The sequence below is a fragment of the Pseudorca crassidens genome, chromosome 19 (assembly GCF_039906515.1).
Source record: "Pseudorca crassidens isolate mPseCra1 chromosome 19, mPseCra1.hap1, whole genome shotgun sequence".
In the NCBI taxonomy this organism is placed as follows: domain Eukaryota; kingdom Metazoa; phylum Chordata; class Mammalia; order Artiodactyla; family Delphinidae; genus Pseudorca; species Pseudorca crassidens.
This window is the reverse complement of record NC_090314.1, coordinates 35,084,513-35,109,118: the sequence shown is the minus strand read 5'-3', so window position 1 is coordinate 35,109,118 and position 24,606 is coordinate 35,084,513. Positions and strand designations below refer to the sequence as shown.

General features: G+C 36.4%; 1 protein-coding gene across 2 annotated transcripts in view; it reads right to left on the bottom strand.

Annotated features, from left to right (window-relative positions):
- Window positions 1–321: 321 nt before the first annotated feature.
- GDPD1 (glycerophosphodiester phosphodiesterase domain containing 1) overlaps window positions 322–24,606 on the bottom strand; it is a 44,281-nt gene continuing 19,996 nt past the window's right edge. Inside the window, exons 3-10 of one of the 2 annotated variants that reach the window (XM_067715072.1) lie at window positions 19,649–19,784; window positions 17,837–17,897; window positions 10,958–11,076; window positions 10,360–10,449; window positions 6,242–6,375; window positions 3,313–3,372; window positions 1,533–1,584; window positions 322–1,126 (exon numbers count right to left, since the gene is read on the bottom strand). In XM_067715072.1, coding sequence (XP_067571173.1) covers window positions 1,004–1,126; window positions 1,533–1,584; window positions 3,313–3,372; window positions 6,242–6,375; window positions 10,360–10,449; window positions 10,958–11,076; window positions 17,837–17,897; window positions 19,649–19,784 — 775 coding nt within the window. In that variant the 3' untranslated portion in view covers window positions 322–1,003. The remainder of the gene's footprint in view (window positions 1,127–1,532; window positions 1,585–3,312; window positions 3,373–6,241; window positions 6,376–10,359; window positions 10,450–10,957; window positions 11,077–17,836; window positions 17,898–19,648; window positions 19,785–24,606) is intronic. The other variant, XM_067715073.1, reaches the window with a different exon arrangement.

Below are 24,606 nucleotides of genomic sequence, written 5' to 3'. Positions count from 1 at the left end.
AGATTAGAAACAGATTTACATGAAGTCACGTCAGAAAATCTGAGAAAGTGATGCCTAATGCTTTGAGAAATTCTCTTTCCACTAATACTCAGAAGAATAGATTCTTAAAGATCAGGAGGAGGTGGCTTATACTATAAGTTTTAGACACAGTGATACGCACTTTCATCAGTTTCATATGATTGTTAGGATTCAAGATGTTATTTAAAATCTAGATGTAGGTCCAGACAGTTAGTCATTGCCAACAATGGAAAATGTACATTTCTTTAGAGGAAACAAAAATGTGACTATTTGCATCTTGTCTTAATTTACAATTAAGTCCAATTTTAATGTTTACAAAAAAAAAAGACACAGTAGCTTTGTTACATACCTGAAAAAGATTCCAAATAGAATGTCCCTATTGACAACAGCAACCAAGAAATTCGAATTTAGTCTACAGATTTTATTTCTGATCATGTAATAAACTTTCAGTTATTTCTTTGAGTCTGCTTTCTGCTAACAATGTTCAACTTGTCAGATAATTACATCACTGATTTCCGAGCTCTCCTTTCACTGTATTTTTCCCCTTTAACTAAGATGTACCTAGAAATAAGAAGACAACTCGGATAGCTGTAATGGCCTTCAATAATTCTGTCTTACTGATTAGTTGATCTTATTCCAGTGAAGACTAATGTCAAATTTATCCAATAGTCTTTGATTTCAGAATTACTTATAATAGTAGAATACTGCATCATATACAGAAATCTTGATCGATAATCTTCTACTTACATCTCATAACCAGTTTTCTTTCTAAACAAACTATTTACAAATGTAAAATATGCAATATTGTTTAAAATAGATATACAATATATAGTTTCTACATTCTCAGACAGGCTTAAAAATGAGGTAATAAACACTTAACTGATTAAACCTTTTACCATTCCAGAAATGGCTTAGGGAAATAATAACAATTTTTTTTCTTAAGTCTTTTCATGTTTTCTTTGAATGCTTCTGAGTACCTCCTTTTCTATTCTGAAAAATTATGTAAAAAGTCCTTAAGTTTTGTTGGATAGTCTGTCATCACCCCAGTTGCTCCCAAATCAAAAGCTCTTTTGTATTCCTGCTCTTCATTTAATACCCAAATGTACACCTGAAAATTAGAAACATGAGAAATATGAGAAGAAATGTTAAAATAGAAAATTATTTTTATGGTAGCATTTATCCACTACAATCTCAGCACACTTAAAAATAACCTTTTAATAACCTGCAATTTTAAGAAATCGTTGAGCCCTTTAAACAAAGTCCACTTTGCTCATTAAATATGACCGTCCCACCTCTCGGCTTCAACTATTCTCACCAATACACAGGTGAATTCTGAAATGCCAATACTTTCTTGTTAACTGTAAGGCAGAGCTTAAGGTCTTCATATGAGAACCAGTAAAGCAGCAGAAGCAGAGTCAGGACCATAGTAAGTCAGTTAAAAGTTCCTGCCCCTTAAACTTGTGTTAAACTGCTAAACTACGCTGTTTCTAAAATGCATCATTCCAAAAGCTTACCTGAATGCCTCGGGCAGTGAGGTGGTCGAACAAAGCTTTTCTCATTAGTAGACTAGAAAAGAAAAGCACAACAGATTTAGGTACTCCTTAGCCCTAAAGGAGCACTAAAATTAGTCCTCAGTCCTAACTCAGTCAATTTAAAGTTTCTAATTCCTAGCTGAACTTAATCCCAACGTTTTGGCAATATAACCAACGGCCTCAAGCAATAATAGCTACTGTGGGTGCATTTGTATCTTAACTGCTGAAACTCCTTTCTACTCCTTGCTGCCACTAGATCCCCAGGAGATGTATTCTTATTGAAGCAGCTCAGTGCAGAAGGGGCTTCCTCACTTTCCTTGCTGGCATCATAATGAGAGTGAGAAATAACTGGGAAGTCGGTGTTCCTAACTTTCCAAGTTAAAATAAAGCAGTGAACTTGGGTCAAATTCTATAACATCACAGTCCATTTACAAAATGAATTAGTCTTTTGTGAGCTATCTTAGAAACTTAATGTCCAGGACTTCCCTGGTGGCGCAGTGGTTAAGAATCCGCCTGCCAATGCAGGGGACACGGGTTTGAGCCCTGGTCTGGGAAGATCCCACATGTCGCGGAGCAACTAAGCCCATGGGTCACAACTACTGAGCCTGCGTGCCACAACTACTGGAGCCTGCGTTCCTAGAGCCCGTGCTCCTCAACAAGAGAAGCCACCACAATGAGAAGCCCACCCACCACAACTAAGAGTAGCCCCCGCTCACCACAACTACAGAAAGCCCCCGTGCAGCAACAAAGACACAACACAGCCAAAATAAATAAATAAATAAATGTATATCAAAAAAAAGAAACCTGATGTCCATTAATTACACTATCCTTTATATAGGGAAAAAAAGCATTTTTTTTCAGTTCCAAATAACTAACTTAAAAATGAACTTTTAGAATACAAATCACTTGAGCAAGATGGGAACTTACGGTACTGAAAAGCTACACATACTGTTTCTATTCTGTTTATGTCTATTAGAATGATTAAGTAACAGAAACTAAAAATCATATGCATTTAACACCAATTAAAAATGCATCCTTAAAAACTAGAAATTAAATCAGGAATACAGCAGAAAAGAAGAAACCCTGTGGCACAGAGAAAAGATACAACTAGTTTTCCAACTCTATGAAAGAGGAGCTAGTGATAAAAGGTTGTGATTTATGACTATTACTTAAGCATTCAAGGTTCCACTTTAAAGCAAAGTATAGCACAATAACTTTGTGGGGTTTACCTAACATTAAACTCAACACGTCTCAGAATTTAACGCATTTTATCTAAAGTAGATGCCCACCATATAGACAGGGCTTCCTTTTTGCTGTTAAGTCTCGCTGCAGATTTTCCTGAGAGATGTGCCATTAGTCAATATATACTCTTACATATATTGCATTGCTATACACACTTCGTTTCACTGTATTTTTGACTGCAGGCTCGTGGAAACAGTGACTAAGTAGAGGGGATGGGTATATATCCCGGCTCTGCTACTAACCAGCTACATAACGCCAAGTACTGTAAATCATCTAACTTCGGGTAGGTGGGTGCTCAGTTTTCTCCTGAGTTTGATGAGATTATCTCTCAATTCTTCTTAAGGTTTTGTGACTAGCAATTAAGCTAGTTCTAAATGATTCATACATCATCCGTTTGTATAGTAGATGTTCAACACATCCCTGTTACAAATTACATGTAGAAAGCCTGCTCTAAACTATAAGCATCGTATTTAATAGAGTTAAAACAATAATTTGTATATCAAGAAACTAAAATTCTTACATATCAGAAAGCCAGATGAGAAACTTTTGACTTCTGGACATGGTGTGTGGTTCTTTTAGCCTGAGGCAAAATAAAATTTAAATCATAAATTAGAAACACAGGAATATATTAGTGTGATAAAATAAAACAAGTACAAAAATAAAAAGAGTGCCTTGTCTGCACTTAGTATATGTTTAAAAAATATTTGGAAAAGGGCAAAAATAAGTTCAAACAAAGCCCATTTGGGGTTTCTATTTTCATTGATTTCAAGCTAATTTTTTGCTACAATTCAAAGGTTAAAATTAATAAGTTATCTTTCCAGAGACCCTGGGTGCCCAGAACTCATGTCTCTTCTCTTTTCTGGTGAAGCCTCTTTCTTTTGCTTTGTCTGCTGTAATTTTGCTATGTAGTAGATTTAAACACACAACCAAACTTTACTATGGATTAAAAGATATTTGGGGTAAAAATGAGACTAAAAAAACCCTAAAGGCATTTTTTTCTTTCACTTTCAATGTTTTAAGACCTAGGCCCTGTCCTTTTAAAATATCTCTCCTACTGAAAGAGTATACATGACTTTTAGACCTAAGCTGAGCTCCTTCTTCAACCTCTTTGATGCCTAGAGCAGCACCTGTGTCATTAACTCTGGGTTGTGTCCAGAGACATCTCTGATTAGTCAGTCTCTCTACTATGAAGATTCCTCAGCTTCTTTCTAAGTTAAACAGCACAGAGTGATTTTTATTCTCCCCAGATCTTCATTTCTTATTTCCTTTCTAACTCCTCCTATCTACACTAAATTCATTTTTTAAAAAATAAATTTATTTATTTTTATTTTTGGCTGGGTTGGGTCTTCGTTGCTGCTCGCAGGCTTTCTCTAGTTGCGGCGAGCAGGGGCTACTCCTCGTTGCGGTGCGCGGCCTCTCGTTGTCATGGCTTCTCTTGTTGCAGAGCACAGGCTCTAGGCGCGCAGGCTTCAGTAGTTGTGGCACGTGGGCTTAATAGTTGTGGCTCACGGGCTCTAGAGCACAGGCTCAGCGGCTGTGGTGCACAGGCCTAGTTGCTCCGTGACATGTGGGATCTTCCTGGGCCAGGGATCGAACCCATGTCCCTTGCATTGGCAGGCAGACTCTCAACCACTGCGCCACCAGGGAAGTCCACTAAATTCATTTTTTGTCTTTTTCTCTGAATTCAGTTTTTATTTGAAGCTCTCTAAATAAACTCTTCTTTTCCCACTAACTCTAGCCCAGGTAGAAAGTCCTGATTGCAATTTCAGGAATCCCAAGAATTTAATAACTCAAAATACTAGTTATTGACAACAAATGATTATGTTGTCTTAGGAAGTACCGTCTTTCATTAAAAAAAATAATAAGGACTTCCCTGGTGGCGCAGTGGTTAAGAATCTGCCTGCCAATGCAGGGAACACGGGCTCTATCCCTGGTCGAGGAAGATCCCACATGCTGCAGAGCAACTAAGCCCGTGAACCACAACTACTGAGCCTGTGCTCTAGAGCCGCGAGCCACAACTACCGAGACCCCAAGCCACAACTACTGAAGCCCACGCACTCTAGGACTTGTGCTCCGCAACAAGAGAAGCCACTGCAATGAGAAGCCCGCACACTGCAACGAAGAGTAGCCCCCGCTTGCCGAAACTAGAGAAAGCCTGTGCGCAGCAACGAAGACCCAATGCAGCCAAAAATAAATTTAAAAAAAAAATAATAAAATATACAAACACATAATATCCTACCAGTGTCTTAATCCATAATCATTTTTTAGAGAAAAAAATTAATTCTATGAAGTTTGTTCATATGTCTATTTTTTAATAATATTTGCTTCTAAAAGGAACACATGGAGATGATCTAGAGAGCACAACAGTACACTCTTGACCAGAGGAAAGCTAAGTACTTTAGGAATAAATGGTTAGGAATTATTTTAATCTAACAAACAAAAATGGTTTGTTTGTAGACAAGAATGATTTCTGCTGTTACGTTTCAGAAACAGCTACAAACACTGCTAGTAAATGTAATTGGGAATAGATAAAATAAACATACTCATAACTAACAAACTCAAACTGGAAGACAAGCATGAAACATAGATGCTGAGTACAGGGGTACTGATCAACTTGTTTCTCTTAATGATATTTCCTAATGACTTATGCACTAATGTTCAGCTTGATTTTTTTTGAAGTTCTGTGGGGATGAAAAGAGTTTTCATGCAGGTGAAGTCACATTTAAATGATCTCCTCAGAAGCTCTGAATTCCTTTGTCATGGCTCGGTTATTATTAGAAATGTATAGCTAGGAATGACATTATAAGGGTAGGGGATTGTGAGATGAAGCTCTCTAATAATAATGATAAAGATAATTTAACAATAAAAGTTATCATTTATTGACTGCTTATTATTTGCCAGGCAATGCTAAGTGTTTTATATATTTTTATCTTTGTAGTAAATTAGTGTGTGAAAAGCAAGGCTTTATACCCAGCAGAGAAATTACATAAATATGGAATTACATAAATATGTTAGTTTTATAAAAACTAACTCTATCCTTTTCTTCCTCCCATCTCCAGAGGTTTTTCTGCATTGTTGTTGTGGTGGTGGTGGTGGTGATTTAATACTAGTGGTGAATTTGGAGCTTAATGGAATTTCAGCTGGGTATAGTTGTCAATCAAGCAGAAGGAAGTAAGGGAAGGTGGAGGGCAATTGCTATTAGATGTTTCAATGATTAAGCTCAATTCTTTTTACCTGACTTCTGAGTACACAGGCACTGAAAGTCATTGTTACCTGAAATGGGTCAGGTAAATACTTTAAAACCTTTATTATTCATTTTAGAGAATGAATCTTAATTATATCAAATATGGAAATAACTAGAGCAATCTATTCTTTATCACTGATATCAACAAGTCTTCATCTTAGGTTTCCTGTAATTGAGAATTGATGAAAACAGGGTAACCACTTACTTCAGTATGATAGAAGGCATTGGGATTTCAAAAAACTGTTCTCGAATGGGCACAAAGGGCAAGAGGCCAGTGAAGAACAGGCCAAGAATGAGCAGAACACGTTGTAAACTGAAGAGTATAGGAATTTCTGAATTCTAAAAGACACAAACAATATTGTTCAAATATTGTTCAAATAAAGAGGTTTATTTCACAACCTTCAAAATTTCCCAAGACTGTGTCTTGACATCTGTTAAAAGTACTCCCTGAATTATCAACATCCATTTCTAACACACCACACTTAGAAATGACTAGTCCTTGACAAATGGCTCAGGATCTATCTTGGAGGCCTATAGTATTAATTGATACTCAAGTTTCTCTATTCCCTACTCTCTGCTTTTGCAATACCATTTCTGTCTGTTATTGCTTGTCCTTATCAGTAGAGATTAAACATACCAAATTTAATTGGAACAAGATAAAGAAATAAAATATTCAGTAACCTTCTACATATTCAATAACCATATATATAATAAATTTTTAAACAGTATATGATACAGATATGAATATAGATATATATTAATGGTGTTGAAAATATGTCACCTTTCAGCTACATATACATATTTTCAAATGTAAATAGGACTTTGTAAACTAGTCTAAGAATCTAACCACCCTTCTAAGTTTCTATTACAAAATGTGTTCAAGATCCCCAAACCCTTCAACTGCAAGCTTCATATATATGTGAACTCTTTTCATCTTGCAAAACTGAAACTCTGTACCCAGTAAAGAGCTCCCCATACCCGCCTCCTCCAGCTCCTCCTATGTCTGTCTTTAAAACAAATAAACATTATAATAAATTTGAATATTTCTGAATAAAAGTAATATATTGAAAAAAACATAATTTATTTTCAATATTAGCTCTAAATTACCTACTTCTTTATTTTTTAAAAATGGAGTAAATAAGTTTGAGGACTTCTTTTGCTCCTAAGTTCACATGCTGCTTTGTAATATTTTCAGTTTATTTATATACAGGTGTTCCAGCTGCAACACAGTATACAAGTCCCTGAAAAAACTTTGATTTATGCAAATTCATACACTAAGAATAACAGAGCTCATAGGAGGAAATAGGGCTAGGGGCTGACCCTCACAACTTATGCAACTTTGGAACCAGAGAACTAAAAACAGTAACTGGTACGTCTGGAGAGCCATGCAAGGTCACTGGTAGGAGAGGGCTAGGAGCGGTATGCTGGCATACCGCTGGCATAATAACTGGTTGTCCCTGTATTCAGTTAGAATATCTGGAATGGCACCCAGGCATTAGTATTTTTTGAAACAATTCCGGTAATTCCAATACACAGCCAAGGATAAAAACAACTGCATTAAGTATGAGCGAATAAAATGTCATTAGATGAGAATAAGTGCCACATATTTTTCCCAGCACCACTGTGTCCCCCACTTTCTTTTATTTTTATATTTTTAGTTTCTAGCATCTGGGAATTAAAGAGCTAATATGAAATTCTCATAAATCATACTTTAAGAATTGTAAAAGATACATGACTTAATTATATAGCATGTTCATAATACGAATGACAATTATTGTTGAGACATTCTTACTGCGGTGTTTGAAAATTGCTGCTGAAAATTTTGGAGTTTTTAAATTCTAAAATGACAGAAAGCCAGAGGCTTCTAGAAAAATATGTGAATCAAGGGAAAAGTTCTGTGATTCTGGACCAAAAGTGAACTTACTTTTAATTTTGAAATAATTATAGAGTCACAGGAAGTTATAAAAATACAGTAGAGGGCTTCCCTGGTGGCGCAGTGGTTCAGAGTCCGCCTGCCGATGCAGGGGCACGGGTTCGTGCCCCAGTCTGGGAGGATCCCACATGCCGCGGAGCGGCTGGGCCCCGTGAGCCATGGCCGCTGAGCCTGCGCATCCGGAGCCTGTGCTCCGCAACGGGAGAGGCCACAACAGTGAGAGGCCCGCATACCGCAAAAAAAAAAAAAAAAAAAAAAAAAAAAAAAAAAAAAAAAAAATACAGTAGAGCCTTGTATATCCTTAACCCAGCTTCCCCAAATGGTAAAATTTGATGTAGCCAGTTGTATCAAAACCAGGAATTGACATTGATATATTACTGTTAGTTAGACTGTAGACCTTATTCGGTTTTCACCATTTTTAAAACCTGTGCTCGGGCTTCCCTGGTGGCGCAGTGGTTGAGAGTCCGCCTGCCGATGCAGGGGACACAGGTTCGTGCCCCGGTCCGGGAAGATCCCACATGCCGTGGAGCGGCTGGGCCCGTGAGCCATGGCCGCTGAGCCTGTGCGTCCGGAGCCTGTGCTCCTCAACGGGAGAGGCCACACAGTGAGAGGCCCGCGTACCGCAAAAAAAAAAAAAAAAAAAAAAAAAAAACCTGTGCTCATTTGTGCATGTGTATAGTTCGATGCAATTTTAACCCATGTATAGATTTGTGTAACCTCCACCACAATCAAGGTGCAGAACTGTTCCATCACCACACAGAAACTCCCTCCTGCTACTTCTTTTTATTTGCACCCACACCCAGTCCCTGTCCTCTGGGAGCCACGAATCTGCTCTTCATGTCTGTAGTCTTGAGAATGTTATATAAATGTAATCATATAACCATTTGAGGTTAATTTTTCTCACTAAGCAAAATGCCTTCTAGGACCATCCAGGTTGTCGCATGTGCCAGTAATTCATTCCCCGTTACTGCTGAATAGTATCACATTGTATGGATGTGTTAGTTTGTTCAGCCACGTACTCACTGAAGGGCATTTGGCTCATTTCTAGGATTTTGGTATTGTGAATAAATCTGCTATAAACATTCATGTATAGGTTTTTGTGTGCATAGTTTTCATTTTTCTGAGATAAATGCCCAAGAGTAAGATTGCTGGTTAATATGATAAGTGTATGCTTAGTTTTGTAAGTAACTACCCAACTAATTAAGAGAGTGGCTGTTCTATTTTACATTCCCACCAGCAACGCAGGTGAGATCCAGTTTGTCCTCTTCTTCTCTAGCATTTGCCATTATCACTATTTTTTAATTTGAAAAAATTTTTTGAATGATGTAAAAAGATCAGCCGGTCATGAAGCCTCCAGTATACTATCTCCCTTTTAATGACATGTGAAAATACTATCAGACAATGATTAGTTATGGAAGTCTCAGTCCTAAATTGTTGGAGACCTGAAGCTACTCAGCCCATTGATTATTCTGTTCTCTCCTTTTGTACACAGATACCTTGGGATCTCACAGAGCCTGCTGCACATAAATAAAACTTACTTGCCTTAATGAGAGCCTCATTACTTTTAATTGTACTTTTAATTGTAATGGTTCTTGAATCTATGCTTTTGCCTTCTTTGCTAGGAAGGAACACCTTCTCAAAAGAATTCTTTGTATTTTAGAATTACTACTTGTGTCATGATATTCCTTCTGCACCATCACTTGTATTCTGAAAGAGAATCTTCAGTGTTTAAGGTTTTTAACACTTTGAATTTCAAATCCTCTTAGCTGATTATACAGCTAAATTTGCTTATAGAGGCTTAGTGTACCATTTCAAACTATATCAACTTAATTTTTTATAGATATATTTTCTTCAAACAGAAAAATTTCAGTTGGTGGATGGCCCTACTTTTATATACTACCTGATAATCATGATCCTGGCTTAATTTGATTAATTCTATTTGGGAGTATGGTAAAGAAAGCTTGAGCTATAGAGTTGAAGGATTAAATACTTTCCTTAATTCAAAATTACACAAAAAATTTTGATTAACTAACAAAAACTAGACACTAAAAAATAGAAATCATATTTTGTTTTATAATATACATAATAAAATTAATAAAATGTTGGCAAACAACTAATATTACCATGTGAAAATAATAATTCTGTGAGCCAGTCCAATTATATTGAACTTAAATTGCAAGGTCCACTATCTCTACTAAATCCATTATCTATAAATTCATCATCTTTATTCATAAATTTCTGGTTAGTTGCTTCCATCCAGTACCGTCTGCCTTTGCATCAAGGCTATGAAATAAAGATATTAAAAAAAAATTATTACTGTATTTACTTAACATTTAAAGATATACAACAGCAACAAAAATAGATCATTCTGTATCATTTATGAAGCTTACCTCTTTGTAGCACTTTTCTACAATTTCATAACTGGCATTACCCCACACTGTTATGTGTTCTCGTCTGTACTGCTTCACCAACTCTGAAACCTACATGTGAAAATTCAAAATTTTATGCATGTGCCTATTTGTAAATCCACTTACATGATTTCACTTAAACAATGGATTACAACTGACTATCTGCCAGTGCATACTATAAAATTTTGGAAGAACTGATACACAAATTCAGATTATTTTATAAAGTACAAGAAATTACATTTTACCATTATATGATTTATTTAATAGAAGACAACTGTTTAGTAATTTGCTATAAACTAAGTACAAGTGAAACTAGAAGAAGTTAATTAGGTAAATGCCAGAGCGATGGGTTCACAGAGGCTCACTTTTATCCATGCCTGCGACATGACAAGTCACTCTGAAACAGGCTTTCCTACAGTACAGTGATGTCTTCTACCAGGGCAGTATTTGAAACAATACTGATCCCTAGAGTATCACATTTCCTTGAACATTATCAATCTATGCAGGCACCTACTCTAGGCTTATTTAGTTTGGATGAAATCGGATGCAACACACTCAGAGGACGCAATGCCTTAAGTACCTTCTTAATCAGCAAATTGTTGTTGACTTTGATATCGATGTTAATAGGAGTGTTAGGAAAGGCCTCAAAAACTTCCTTCAGTAATGGAATTCGGTTATCTTTTCCTTCACATTGGCATGCTGAGAAAGCAAGATTTTTAAATGTATTTTTAAAAGATAACTTACAGTTTTTTGATGATTAGAAAAGTTATAGTATGTAGTCATAGTAGGACACTTACAAAATGATGAAAAATATAAAGAAGAAAAGAAAAATCGTCTAAAAATCCAACAACTTAGATAAAACCATTGTGATCATTTGGTGTATTTTCTCTCCTCTTTTCTTCCTATGCATAATCTAATTAGAGTTATAATATAGTGTCCCTTCAGATTTTAAGCTGATTTTTTCACATAAGTAAAACTAAGTATTGCATGTTAATACGCTGTATTTATGATTATGATTAAAATTTTTTTCCATTAAATTTTTTGAGATAACTGTAGATTCACATGCAGTTGTAAGAAAGAATACAGAGATCTGTGCAGGCTTTACCCAGATTCTCCAATGGTAACCTCTTGCAAAACTACAGTACAATATCATAACCATGATATTGACATTGATATAATCCACTGATCCTATTCTGTAATTATTATTTTAAAAGGTTTTAAAATACTCCACTGAGTAGCTATACAACAGTTTAATTTTTAAAATTGAACCATTCCCCTTGAAGGGGAACATAGTTTGCCCCTGCAAAATATGCCATTTTGGCATAAGGATTATTTTGAAGTGAATGCAATTGAGAAGCAGCAGATACAAGAAAAGCTCTCTGTCCTTCCCCTATCTGCCTAAAAATAAGACTTAAATTATACAAAAATTAATCAACAGCAACCCTTGACCCTTGTCAGCACCAAAGGACTCTACATAACAAACTACTGACTAGCCTTTATCTTCCATTAATCCCCTATATATTTACCTTTCCACAATTTGCCACCCTGGACACTCAAAGTCCTTTTCCTTTGTCTTGTTACTTCTCTGAAAATTTATTGGTTTTTTTTGTTTGTTTTGTATATTTGTTTAAGATGCTATATAAACTCAAGTTCTAGCCATGCCTTTGAAAAACTTATCCCTGAGTTTCTCCTATGACACATACATATTAATAAACTTCTGTTTTTCTCTTGTTAATCTCTTTTTTTATTACAGAGTCCAGCTGAGAACCTAAAAGGATAGAAGAAAAAAATTTTTTTTCATCCCCTTGACCCTACTAGTGGATACTGAGATTGTTTCTAAAGTTTTGCTGTGACATAATCATTGAATTTTTCAGAGATTGAGAATATGTTTAGGCAAGGGAAATACATGCTAATCAGTAATGGGTTGAAGAATTATATCAATGCAGTTATTCAAAGAAAACTGAGTCATGAAAAAATCAGAAGAGGATTTTAAACATTCTTTTTATTTCCTGAGGGTCATTTTCTTTATTCTTTCCCTAGTTCCTTTTGCCTCTAATCACTTATATAATATACTATACATACTATATAACGATTATAAAATTTCCCTTTCCACCTCAAACGTCAATTCCACTAATCTGTGAATAACAAAATGGTGAAAGATCCTTTATTTCATCTTCATTGTACGACAAATCAAAACAAAGAAGCATATCAAAAAAAAGTAAATTAAATCCATGTCAGAAAACTTTTTTTTAATAAAGACTCATGTGAAAAGCAGGATGTGAATGGGGGAAAAAAAAAGAAAAAATCTGTTACTGTTTTGTCTGTTCTGTATTCTATTCTTATTGCCTTTTTACTACCCCTTGTAATTCAGATAGGGCTCTGGGTCATTCTGAAGGAACTGTCAATCATTTGGCTTTGCCTCCCTGGCCACAGAGAAAGCACATGACCTTTTAAGCATAACAATATGGACCACAGGTGATGTTGTCTGAAATCCTCAGCTGAATGGATCATGTACTTTTGATGTTATCAGAGGTCCATCTTTATGTGGAGAAGGTGTGCCTGAGAACAAAGCTAACATCGATGAAAGTAGACCCAAGAAATGGAGATAAGAGAGACAAATTATTGCTTGAGCAACTGGAATCAGTTATGTTTGAAGGCATATAACCTCTACACTCATTAGTTATGAGAAGAAATAAATTCTTTTTAATAAACTTTTCTTAAACTATCTTGAGGGCTTCCCTGGTGGAGCAGTGGTTAAGAATCCACCTGCTAATGCAGGGTTACATGGGTTCGATCCCTGGTCTGGGAAGATCTCACATGCAGCGGAACAACTAAGCCCATGCGCCACAACTACTGAGCCTGCGCTCTAGAGCCCACGAGCCACAACTACTGAGACCACGTGCCACAACGACTGAAGCCCACACACCTAGAGCCCGTGCTCCACAACGAGAAGCCACCGCAATGAGGAGCCCACGTACCACAACTAGAGAAAGCCCACGAGCAGCAACGAAGGCCCAATGCAGCTAAAAATAAATAAATTTTTTTAAAAAATCCAGATTAAAATAATACAGCAAACTATCCTGAGATGGATTTCAAGTACTTAAAACTCAAAGAGTTTGGACTTAAACTACAGAATTGAACTATAAAAGTTAATTTAAAATTATTTATTTATTTATTTATTTATGTCTGCGTTGGGTCTTCGTTGCTGCTCACAGGGTTTCTCTAGTTGCTGTGAGCGGGGCTACTCTTCGTTGCGGTGTGTGGGCTTCTCATTGCAGTGGCTTCTCTTGTTGTGAGGCATGGGTTCTAGGCGCACAGGCTTCAGTAGTTGTGGCATACGGGCTCAGTAGTTGTGGCTTGCAGGCTCTAGAGCACAGGCTCAGTAGTTGTAGCACAGGGCTTTAGCTGCTCCACGGCATATGGGATCTTCCCGGAGCAGGGATCGAAGCCGTGTCACCCTGCATAGGCAGGCGGATTCTTAACCACTGCGCCACCAGGGAAATCCCTGAACTATAAAAGTTAATTATTGTTAATATATAAAAATTTAGCTATTGGGACCTCCCTGGTGGTGCAGTGGTTAAGAATCCGCCTGCGTTCAAACCCTGGTCTGGGAAGATCCCACATGCCGTGGAGCAACTAAGCCGTTGTGCCACAACTACTGAGGCTGCGCTCTAGATCCACGAGCCACAACTACTGAGCCCAAGTCCCACAACTACTGAAGCCAGCGCACCTAGAGCCTGTGATCCACAACAAGAGAAGCCACCGCAATGAGAAGCCTGCACACTGCAATGAAGAGTAGCCCCCTCTCACCGAAACTTGAGAAAGCCCACGCACAGAAACGAAGACCCACGCAGCCAAAAGTAAATAAATAAATAAATGTATATATTAAAAAAAAATTAGCTATTGTTTTTACCTACGTAGCATCCTTCCTTCCCTTGGAAAACCTCCTTCATTCCAAATTGTTCTGGTTGGGCTGTCAAAAACATGACCCACTCCCCACTTACTCTCACAGTAGGCATATGACCTAGGTCTGGCCAATCATAATAGCCTATCTCTTTGTCCACAGTGAATAGTTCAAGATGGACACATGATCCAAGTTGGGGCAATCACTGTCTTTCTCTAGAACTTTTCCTTTCCCTGGGGTCACAGTACAGGCAGGATGTGAATTTACAGTTATCAGTGATCATGTTCCTGCCACATGGCCCAAATCCATAAGACCCAAGAGAAGCAGAACAATGGAATAAAGCCAGAAGAGTCCTTTTTTGTACCCAAGGATCCAAAAATGTTTAATATCAGATCCACCACATCTTAGAGAGTTAATGATAAAATAAATGTCTTTTTTCCCCTTAAGCTAGTGTAAACTGGTTTCTGTTACTTATAACCTAAAAAGTCTGAACATGATGTTCTATCTGCACAGTCCAATAGGGTAGCCACTAGCCACATAGGGCTATTTAAATTAAAATGAAATAAAATTTAAAATTCAGTTACTCAGGTGCACTAGCCACATTTCAAGTGCTCAGCAGTCACGTGTGGCTATTGACTCTTGTATCAGACAGTGCAAGTGTAGAACATTTTTATCACTATAGAGAGCTCTATTCAGACGATGCGATTCTAGTTAAATAAAAATTTTGTTAGCTTATTAAGTGTGGAAAAATTAATTTTGCAGTCAAAAGAATTACCATGGGCAATAGCTATTCACACCCAAGTAAGATGTATGCAAGGATCAATTTAGAAAGAGATCAAACAGACAAAACTAACTTTGGAACAGCAAAATGACACATCACACAATAAGAATAATATTGCATCAAACAGTGGGGGAAACAAGGAAATAAAAAAGTGCTAAGAGAAAAATGTGTGCTAAAGTGATGTAAAGGTATTTAAATTAGATGACTTGGCCAGCAGAGAGTATAGAAAAAGAGTTGGAGGAAGAAGTTGTCCCAGTATTGTTTTGGGCAGAGAATAACCAGCTGGGAAATACTACCAAAAGGGAAAGAGGAAAATAACAGGAAAACAAGAGCTTTAGACTAGGAGTATGCCATAGGATGTGTTGGGTGATGGAACAGGTGAAGTAGCTCTGGAGCATGCTAGAACTTTAAAACTTATCACCATAGTCAACTCTGATTATCCAAATTGTGTATTTTCCATGAAAAAGAGGTTGCTTTCAAGTAAGCAGGATAGATAATAACAAACCCTTTGGTTAACACATTTTTATGTTCCTTCTTTAAGTTTCCTTTTTAATGTAGCCTGTGGCACATCGAAGCATCTCCTCTCACTGCCGCGGCCTCTCCCGCTGCGGAGCACAGGCTCCGGACGCGCAGGCCCAGCGGCCATGGCTCACGGGCCCAGCCGCTCCGTGGCACGTGGGATCCTCCCGGACCGGGGCACAAACCCGCGCCCCCCCCCGCATCGGCAGGCGGACACCCGACCACTGCGCTACCAGGGAAGCCCCGAAGCATCTTTTAAGCGAAAAAACTTAATTCTTCTCCAGTTAAGTTGTGAACCACAAAGAAAGCAAGAGGCCTGAAATTTGTATTCCTCTGAGAGTTGACTCACACACACACACACACACACACACACACACACACACACACACTCTCACTCTCTCTCTCTCTCTCTCTCTCTCTCTCTCTCTCTCTCGCGCGCGCGCTCGCGCTCGCTCTCGCTCTCGCTCTCTCGCTCTCTCGCTCTCTCGCTCTCTCGCTCTCTCTCTTGCTCTCTCTCTCTTCTCCTCCTCCTCTCTCCAGTATTTAAAGAAAACAAGAGTTCCGAGCAGGGGAATAGAAGAGTAAAATAATGAACGACTTTCTGCCTAATCTGAGTCAAGTTTTTACAGTACTATATATTAGTCTGTTTCAGATGCAGTAAACTTCACATTGGAGGCATAGTCTTTAAGTTAATTATGATATGAGTTGAATACAATATGAACAAAAGTTAATTATTAAATTTGAGAGTATGTGGCACTGCCATTAATATGGGATTTGAAGAGATTCTGCAGATAGAGAGGCAGTATAGATAGCTGAACACTGGCCGGGTAAGAAGACCTAGTTTCAAATCCCAGCTCTGTCATTTATTTGTTTTACAACCTTAATCAAGTTCATTTACATCTTTAGGACTCTGTTTCCTTCCTGTAACAGGAGGAGACAGGATTAGATGGTTTCAAAAGTCTCTTCAAGTTCAAAACTTTTATGACTTTATGTGGTAGGTATAAAACCAGGAAAAAAATTAAAATATATTTTTTTCTCAAAGCATCTCATAATCTTTGTGAGGCTTTGGCTCTGCTCTCTACAAAGGGAAAACTAGGAAAAACTTCACTTATGAAATTTTCTTAACCTTCCCAAGTCCACAACTGACACCAATATTGAATAGCTTTGCAAGTATAATCCTACTAATTATAAGAATAAAAGGTCACACAATTGTAAAGCAATTATACCCCAATAAAGATGTTAAAAAAAAAAGAATAAAAGGTGTTTCCTCAAATCAATAAAAGCTTAATGATACTTGTCTAGAAGGCAAAGTCCAACAAACATCAGATCGAAACGTCCCGTAGAGATAACTGATGCAAACGGTTTTCTGATTTTTATTTGGCTTTCTAAGGTTTCTCAATCAAGGAGAAATTATACCAGCCAATTTTAAATTTAGCTCACAGAGCAGTTACAGTTCTTTTGAAAATTAATATCAATATATCCTTGGCCTAACCAAGGTTTCAACTATATGCAAGCCATACCAAGGACCATAACATGAGCATTTTGCACTTTTCCTGAGTTACATGTAAATCATTCAAAACATGAGGCTGAATTGTGAAGGTGAGGTAGCTCAGCACCTGTATCTCGAGGTTGTGTATTTTCCATCCTAACATGTTCCATCCTAACATAACTAACACATTGGGCCAAGGGACATATCTCTTTGTGCGAAATGTTCCCTCAAAAGAAAAAAAAAAACTGCTATGCTGGTGATTAAAAAGTGAAGATGACTAAGAAATGGATGGTTTATTTGAGTAATGGAATACTCTTAATAATTTAAAATATGGAGTAGCTAAATAACACAGAATGAAAAAATTATAGAATCAGTAAGGATCTGAAAGGGGTCGCTTCAATTTCTTTTCATTTATTCTTCTTATTTATGTTGGATTATTTACTACAAGTTATAGTAATATTCTAGAATTTGAAGCTTTAGAAGTATACAAGCTTTAGAAGTATGGGTTTCTCGTAATTAATATTCAGGCTTAAATGAACTGTATATAAATTTAGATAGAATGAGTCAGTTAAATCTTTGGGCATCATAATCTCAGAGTCAGATGACCATCAAGATTTCAGATTTGTAGGCCTGAGCAAACAAGCTTTGAGGGTAATACTTTTAGTTGGAACTTCTTATCACAAGATAATGCAAATGTATTTCTAATTCTCAGCATAAATGAATACACTTTAGTGTAAATGTTTAATCTGCAAATGTAAATTATTACCTTTTTGAAATGAGACATCCAGTTTTCCAAGGTAAGGTGGGAGTTCCTTTAAAAGATATGACTGAAAAAAGTTAGCTCTCAAAAAATAAAAGTATTTTAGTGTCTTACATTAAGACATAAAGATTTGCTTCTTGAAAAACATAAAAATGAAACACTACAAATGTTTATATAGAAAACTCATTAGTAGAACATCCCCAACAGCAAACTGACCATATAATTACTTACTTTCATGACCTACAAGAAATCTGTACTGTCTAATATGGACCATTTGTCAATAATAAATACACAAAGATCTCAGTAGACAAATGTCAGGAATAGACAATTCAAAGGGGAAAAAAATCATAAAGAAGAATCTTTAAACTCACTAATAAGCAAATGCTAATTAAAATTTAATCTAGCAAATTAGGAAATTCTTGGTATAATTATAATGCCCCTAAATGGTAAGGGTGTGGCAAACTTGGAATTCTTTTAATATCAGATATAAAAAATCTTTTAAACACTTTAAAAGAGCAAGCTGGCAATAGCAACTTTCAATATATATCAAGAAACTATAATGTTCCTAATCTTTTACCCAATAATTTCCTTGCTGAGAGTTAATATAGGGAAATAATTTTAAACATAGAGAAAACTTTATTTTTACACGTATAGATGTTCAGTGCAGTGTTATTTATAATGGTGAAAACTGAGAACTAATTCAAATGCCCAACAAAATAGGAATGGTTAAAGACAACTATATATCCACTCAATGGAATAACTTCAGTCATCTGAAATGTTTTTGAAAAATAAGCATAGAATCTGAAAAGGCTAAATACTGTGTGATTCCAACTATATGACATTTTGGAAAAAGCAAAACTATGGAGACAGTAAAAAGATTAGTGATTGTCAGGGGTTGGGGGCAGGAAGGATGAATAGGCAGAGTACAGAGGATTTTTAGGGCAGTGAAACTATGTTGTATGACATTATATTAGTGGATTCATGTCATTTTCATGAATGTCATGTCAAAACCCATAGAATGTACAATACCAAAAATAAATCCTAATGTAAGCTATGAATTTTGGGTGATGATGCTGTATCAGTGTACATTCACCAATTGTAACAAATGTACCACTCTGGTGCAGGATATTGATAGTGGGGGGAGGCTGTACCTATGTGAGGTCAGAAAGTATGTGGGAAATCTCTATATTTTCTGATCAATTTTGTTGTGAATCTATAACTGTTCTAAAAAATAAAAGACTGTTAAAAAAAGAAAAAATGTATATCATGCCATGATGTTAGAGTGTTTAAAAATACAATATAAATAATATATAATGAGAACATAACTATGTAAAAAACGTTCAGGGTATACATACAGATAGTATCCTGTTAACATACTTTTTTTTAAGGTAGTAGAATTAGGCATTATTTTTCCCTCCATTTATTAGTATTTACTATAATGAGCATGTAACTACTAAAATCAGATTTTTAAAGGGTTCTTTCCTATACCTGAAGACTAAAACTAATTCATATATTTAATCTGAATCAAATAAATTGTAGAATATGTCAAATAAGTTGAACTCCAGTAGCTTTACATTTGAGGACTTTGGTAATTTTGTTGAAATAGTTATCAAAATAAGTCTCCACAGATGTACGCAATAAATACAAATCCTCACTGTAAGTCAGAATAGTTTTTTAACTTTCCTTTGACATCCATTATTTAAACACTATCTTTTTTTATTATTACTTATTGACGTGCTATCTGGCACTCACTGTTTATAAAAATCCTACAGGCCCTAATATCTACTAGTTATTAGTTTATCATGCATTTTCACTTACACAGTACTTGAGATCAGAGATGTTTACATTGACTCCAGTTGATCTCTTTAGGTTCTCATCATGTGACACTACAACTTCTTCATCTTTTGTGATATGGCAGTCCAATTCCAACATATCAGTTCCAACTGTAACTGCACTGAAGAAATACAAAGAAGAATAATGACATTCTGAAACATAAGTAAACATTTAGGTTACATACATTAGATGAAAAAGTTCAGAGTTACAAATCAAAATAGTAGAAAATCCCATAATACTAAAATTTCTCCTCAAGACTATTATCTATTACGAATAATTGATATAAAAATATTCTAACTGAACTTAGAATAAGAGACTCATGTTGCCTCTTTTCCATAACTAGTAATCCTTAATTCTGGCAACCCAGTATAAAGGAAAGAATACTGGACCAGAAGTTGAGATTTGGGCACCAGTTCCTGCTTTGCTATGAACTTGCTGGGTAACTTTAGGTGAGTAACTGCTCCTCTCTGAAGCCACATTTCCACATCTGTAAAATGAAAGCATAAAGAACAAGAAAAGGATGCCCACTTTTGCCACTTAAATTCTGCATAGGATTATAAGTTCTAGAAGGGCAAATGAATAAGAAAAAAAAAAAGCATCCAAGTTGGAAAAGAAGAAGTAAAATTATCTCTATTTGCAGATGACATAATCTTATATGTAGAAATAAAGGTTCCATATACACCACTGTCAGAACTAATAAACAAACTCAGTAAAGTTCTGGAATACAAAACAAACATACAAAAATCAGTTTTATTTCTATACAATAATAATGAAAATCTAAAAAGGAAATCATGAAGTAATTCCATTTACAATTGCATCAAAAAGAATACAAACTTAGGAATTAACTAAAGAGGTGAAAGACTTGTACAATGAAAACTACAAAACATTGTTGAAAGAAATTAAAGATATAAATAAATGGAAAGACACCCCATGTTCATGGATTGGAACACTTAATATTGTTAATATGTAAATACTACATTGATGTACAGGTTTAATGCAACTTGTATCAAAATCCCAATGATGTTTTTTACAGAAATAGAAAATCCATCCTAAAATTCATATGGAATCTCAAGGAACCTTGAATAGCTGAAATAATCCTGAAAAAGAGTAAGAAAGTTGGAAGACTCACACTTCCTAATTTCAAACTTACTACAAAGCTACAGTAATCAAAACAATGTGGTACTGGCCTAAAGACAACATATAGACCAATAGAAGAGAGAGTCCAGAAGTAAACCTTCACACATATGGCCAAATGATTTTTGACAAGGATGCAAAGACCATTCACTAGAGAAAGGGCAGTCCTTTCAACAAATGGTATTGGGAAAACTGGATATTCACATGTGAAAGAATGAATTTGAATTCTTACCTAAAACTATATCCAAAAATAAACTCAAAATGGATCAAAGATCTAACTGTAAGAACTCAAATGAAAAAATCTCAGAAGAAAACATACAGAAAAAGCTTCATGACATTGGATTTGGCAATGATTTCTTGGATATGACAGCAAAAGCACAGACTAAAAAGGCAACCCATAGAATGGGAAAATGTATTTGCAAATCACCTATCTGATAAAGAATTAACATCCACAATACATAAAGAATTCCTAAAATGCAACGACAACAAGACAATCAGACTAAAAAATGAATAGACATTTTGCAAAGAAGATGTGCAGCACACATGAAAAGATGCTCAACATCATTAATCATTAGAGAAATGTAATCAAAACCACAACGAGGGGCTTCCCTGGTGGCTCAGTGGTTGACAGTCCGCCTGCTGATGCACGGGTTCGTGCCCCGGTCCAGGAGGATCCCACATGCCGCGGAGTGGCTAGGCCTGTGAGCCATGGCCACTGAGCCTGCGCGTCTGGAGCCTGTGCTCCACGGTGGGAGAGGCCACAGCAGTGAGAGGCCCACGTACCACAAAAAAAAAAACAAAAAAAACCCACAATGAGATACTTCACTCTCATTCAAATGGCTATTAGAAAAAAGAAAGAAAGAAAAGAGGGAAGGGAGGAAAAGAAAAACAAAAAAACAAGTATTGGGATTTCCCTGGTGTTCCAGTGGTTAAAAATCCGCCTTCCAATGCAGGGGACGCGGGTTCGATCCCTGGTCGGGGAACTAAGATCCCACATGCTGCAGGGCATCTAAGCCCACGTACTGCAACTACTGAGCGCACGAGCTCTGGAGCCCACGCGCCACAACTACTGAGCCCGTGCGCCACAACTACAGAGAAGCTCACGTGCCACAAGGAAGAGACCATGCACCGCAACGAAAGATCCCATCTGCCACAACTAAGACCCAATGCAGCCAAAAATAAATAAATATTAAAAAAACAAAAACAAGTATTGGCCAAGATGTGAGGAAACTGGAACCCTTATACATTGTTGGTGGGAATGTAAAATGGTGCTGCCACTATGGAAACCAGTATGGCAGTTCCTAAAAAAACTGAACATAGGTTAACCATATGATACAGTAATTCCACTCTGGTTATATATAGAAAAGAATTGAAAGCAGGAACTTGAAGAGATATTGTTATACCCATGTTCATAGAAGCGTTATTCATAATAGCCAAAAGTAGAAACAACCCAATGTCCATCAACTGATGAATGGATACACAAAATGTGGCATATACATACAATGAAATAGTATTCAGTCTTTAAAAAGAAAGGAAATTCTGATATATACGACAATATGAATGAACCTTGTAGACATTATGGTAGGTGAAAACAAAAACAAAAGTACCAATATTTATGATTCTACTTATACAAGGTACCTAGAACAGTTTAATTAACAGAGACAAAGTATAATGGTGGTTACCAGGGCTGTGGGACAGGGAGCTTGGGTAGTTATTATTTAATGGGTACAGAGTTTTAGTATGAGATGACTAAAAAGTTCTGGAGATGAAAGGTACAAACTTCTAGTTATAAGATAAATAAGTGCTAAGGATGTAATGTACAACATGATGACTATAGCTAACTATTGTTATGATACATAGGAAAATTGTTAAGAGAATAAATCCTAAGAGTTCTTTTCACAGGAGAATTTTTTTCCTTTTTTTTTTTTTATTGTATCCTTATGAGGGGATGGATGTTAGCTGAACCTACTGTGGTAGTCATTTCACAATATATGTAAATTAAACCATCATGCTGTATGCCTTACTCTTATACAGTGATGTATGTCAATTATTTCTCAATAAAACTGAAAAAAATAAAAGGTGAAAAAAAAGTTGTAGAGATGTATAGTAGTGATGGCTGCATAACAATGTGATATACATAATGCCACTGTACTGCACACTTACAAATGGTTAAAATGTCAAATTTTATGTTATGCAAACTTTACCATGATAAAACTAAAATTTTAAACTTAACAATTTAAAAATTGTTTAAAAAAAAGAAAAACATTGGAAAGATAATCTCTAAGGTTCCTTTCACCGCTAAGATCTTTCGACTTTTAGAGAGGGTATACCACAGTGGTTAAGAGCACAAACACTGAAAAAAAAAGGTAAATATGTGAGGTGAGGGATGTGTATTCACAATGTATACACACATTATCATTTTCACATTGTACACTTTAAATACATTATAATGTTGTCAATTATACCTCAATAAAGCTGAAAAAAAAAGCAGCACAGACATTGGAGCCTGCATTCAAATCCTGGCTCTGCCACTTACTTGGGCAAGTTCTTTACGCTTGTTTTCTTATTTGCAAAACAGTGATGATAATATTACTTCTCTTCACCTCCTCCCCACCTTGCACCTACACTCCAAGCAGCCCCATGCTCTCTAAATACTTCCTCTGTCTGAAATGTCTTTCACAGAAAAACAATATAATTGTTTTCTCACTTCACAAATGAGAATTTCCAAGTGTTGAATAAACGTATGAACAGAAATTCAACATCAAAATTCAACAGGGAGGAAGGACTTCCTTGGTGGTGCAGTGGTTAAGAATCCACCTGCCAATGCAGTGGGCATGGGTTCGAGCCCTGGTCCAGGAAGATCCCATATGCCTCGGAGCAACTAAGCCCGTGTGCCACAACTACTGAGCCTGTGCTCTAGAGCCTATGAGCCACAACTTCTGAAGCCCAGACGCCCTAGAGCCCATGCTCCGCAACAAGAGAAGCCACCACAATGAGAAGCCCACACACCGCAACGAAGAGTAGCCCCCACTCATCCTAACTAGAGAAAGCCCGCGCGCAGCAACGAAGACACAACGCAGCCAAAAAAAAAAAAAAAAAAAAAATTCAACAGGGAAATGGATATTAAAACTACGAGACAGCACTATACACCATCAGAATGCCTAAAATTAAAAGGACTGACAGTAAGTTAGCAAGACAGTGGAGCAAATGGAACTCTCATATATTGCTGGTGGAGTGTAAGTTGGTACAATCCTTTGAAAAGTATAAATATCCACCTACCCTATGACATAGCAATTCAACTTCTGCTAAGTATATACCTGAGAGAGATGAATGCATTTGACCATTAAAAAACATGTACGAGATTATTTCACACATCATGGATGAATTTACAGATATAAATTGAAAGAAAGAAAAGCCAGAGACAAAAATGTAAATACGGTATGATGATATTTATGTTATCAGGAACAGAAAAAATCAATCTACTGTTATAGAAACTAAAATAATGGTTATCTAGGGGAAAGGAGTACAGGCTGGGAAAGGTCACAAGGGTGCCTTCAGGGGTGCTAGAAATGTTCTATAATTTTATCTGGGTGGTGGTCACAAAGGTGTATACATATATTAAAATTTTTTGGGCTGTGCACTTAAGATTTGTGCATATTACTGAATGTATATTATACATACTACAACAGCAGTTTTTTAAAAAGTCTTTCTTCTTCCCCTTATCTGCTGACTCTTATTCATCTTTCAGGTGTAAGCTTAAAAACTACCACTTCAGGATACCTTCCCTAATCCCCTGACCCCAGACTGGA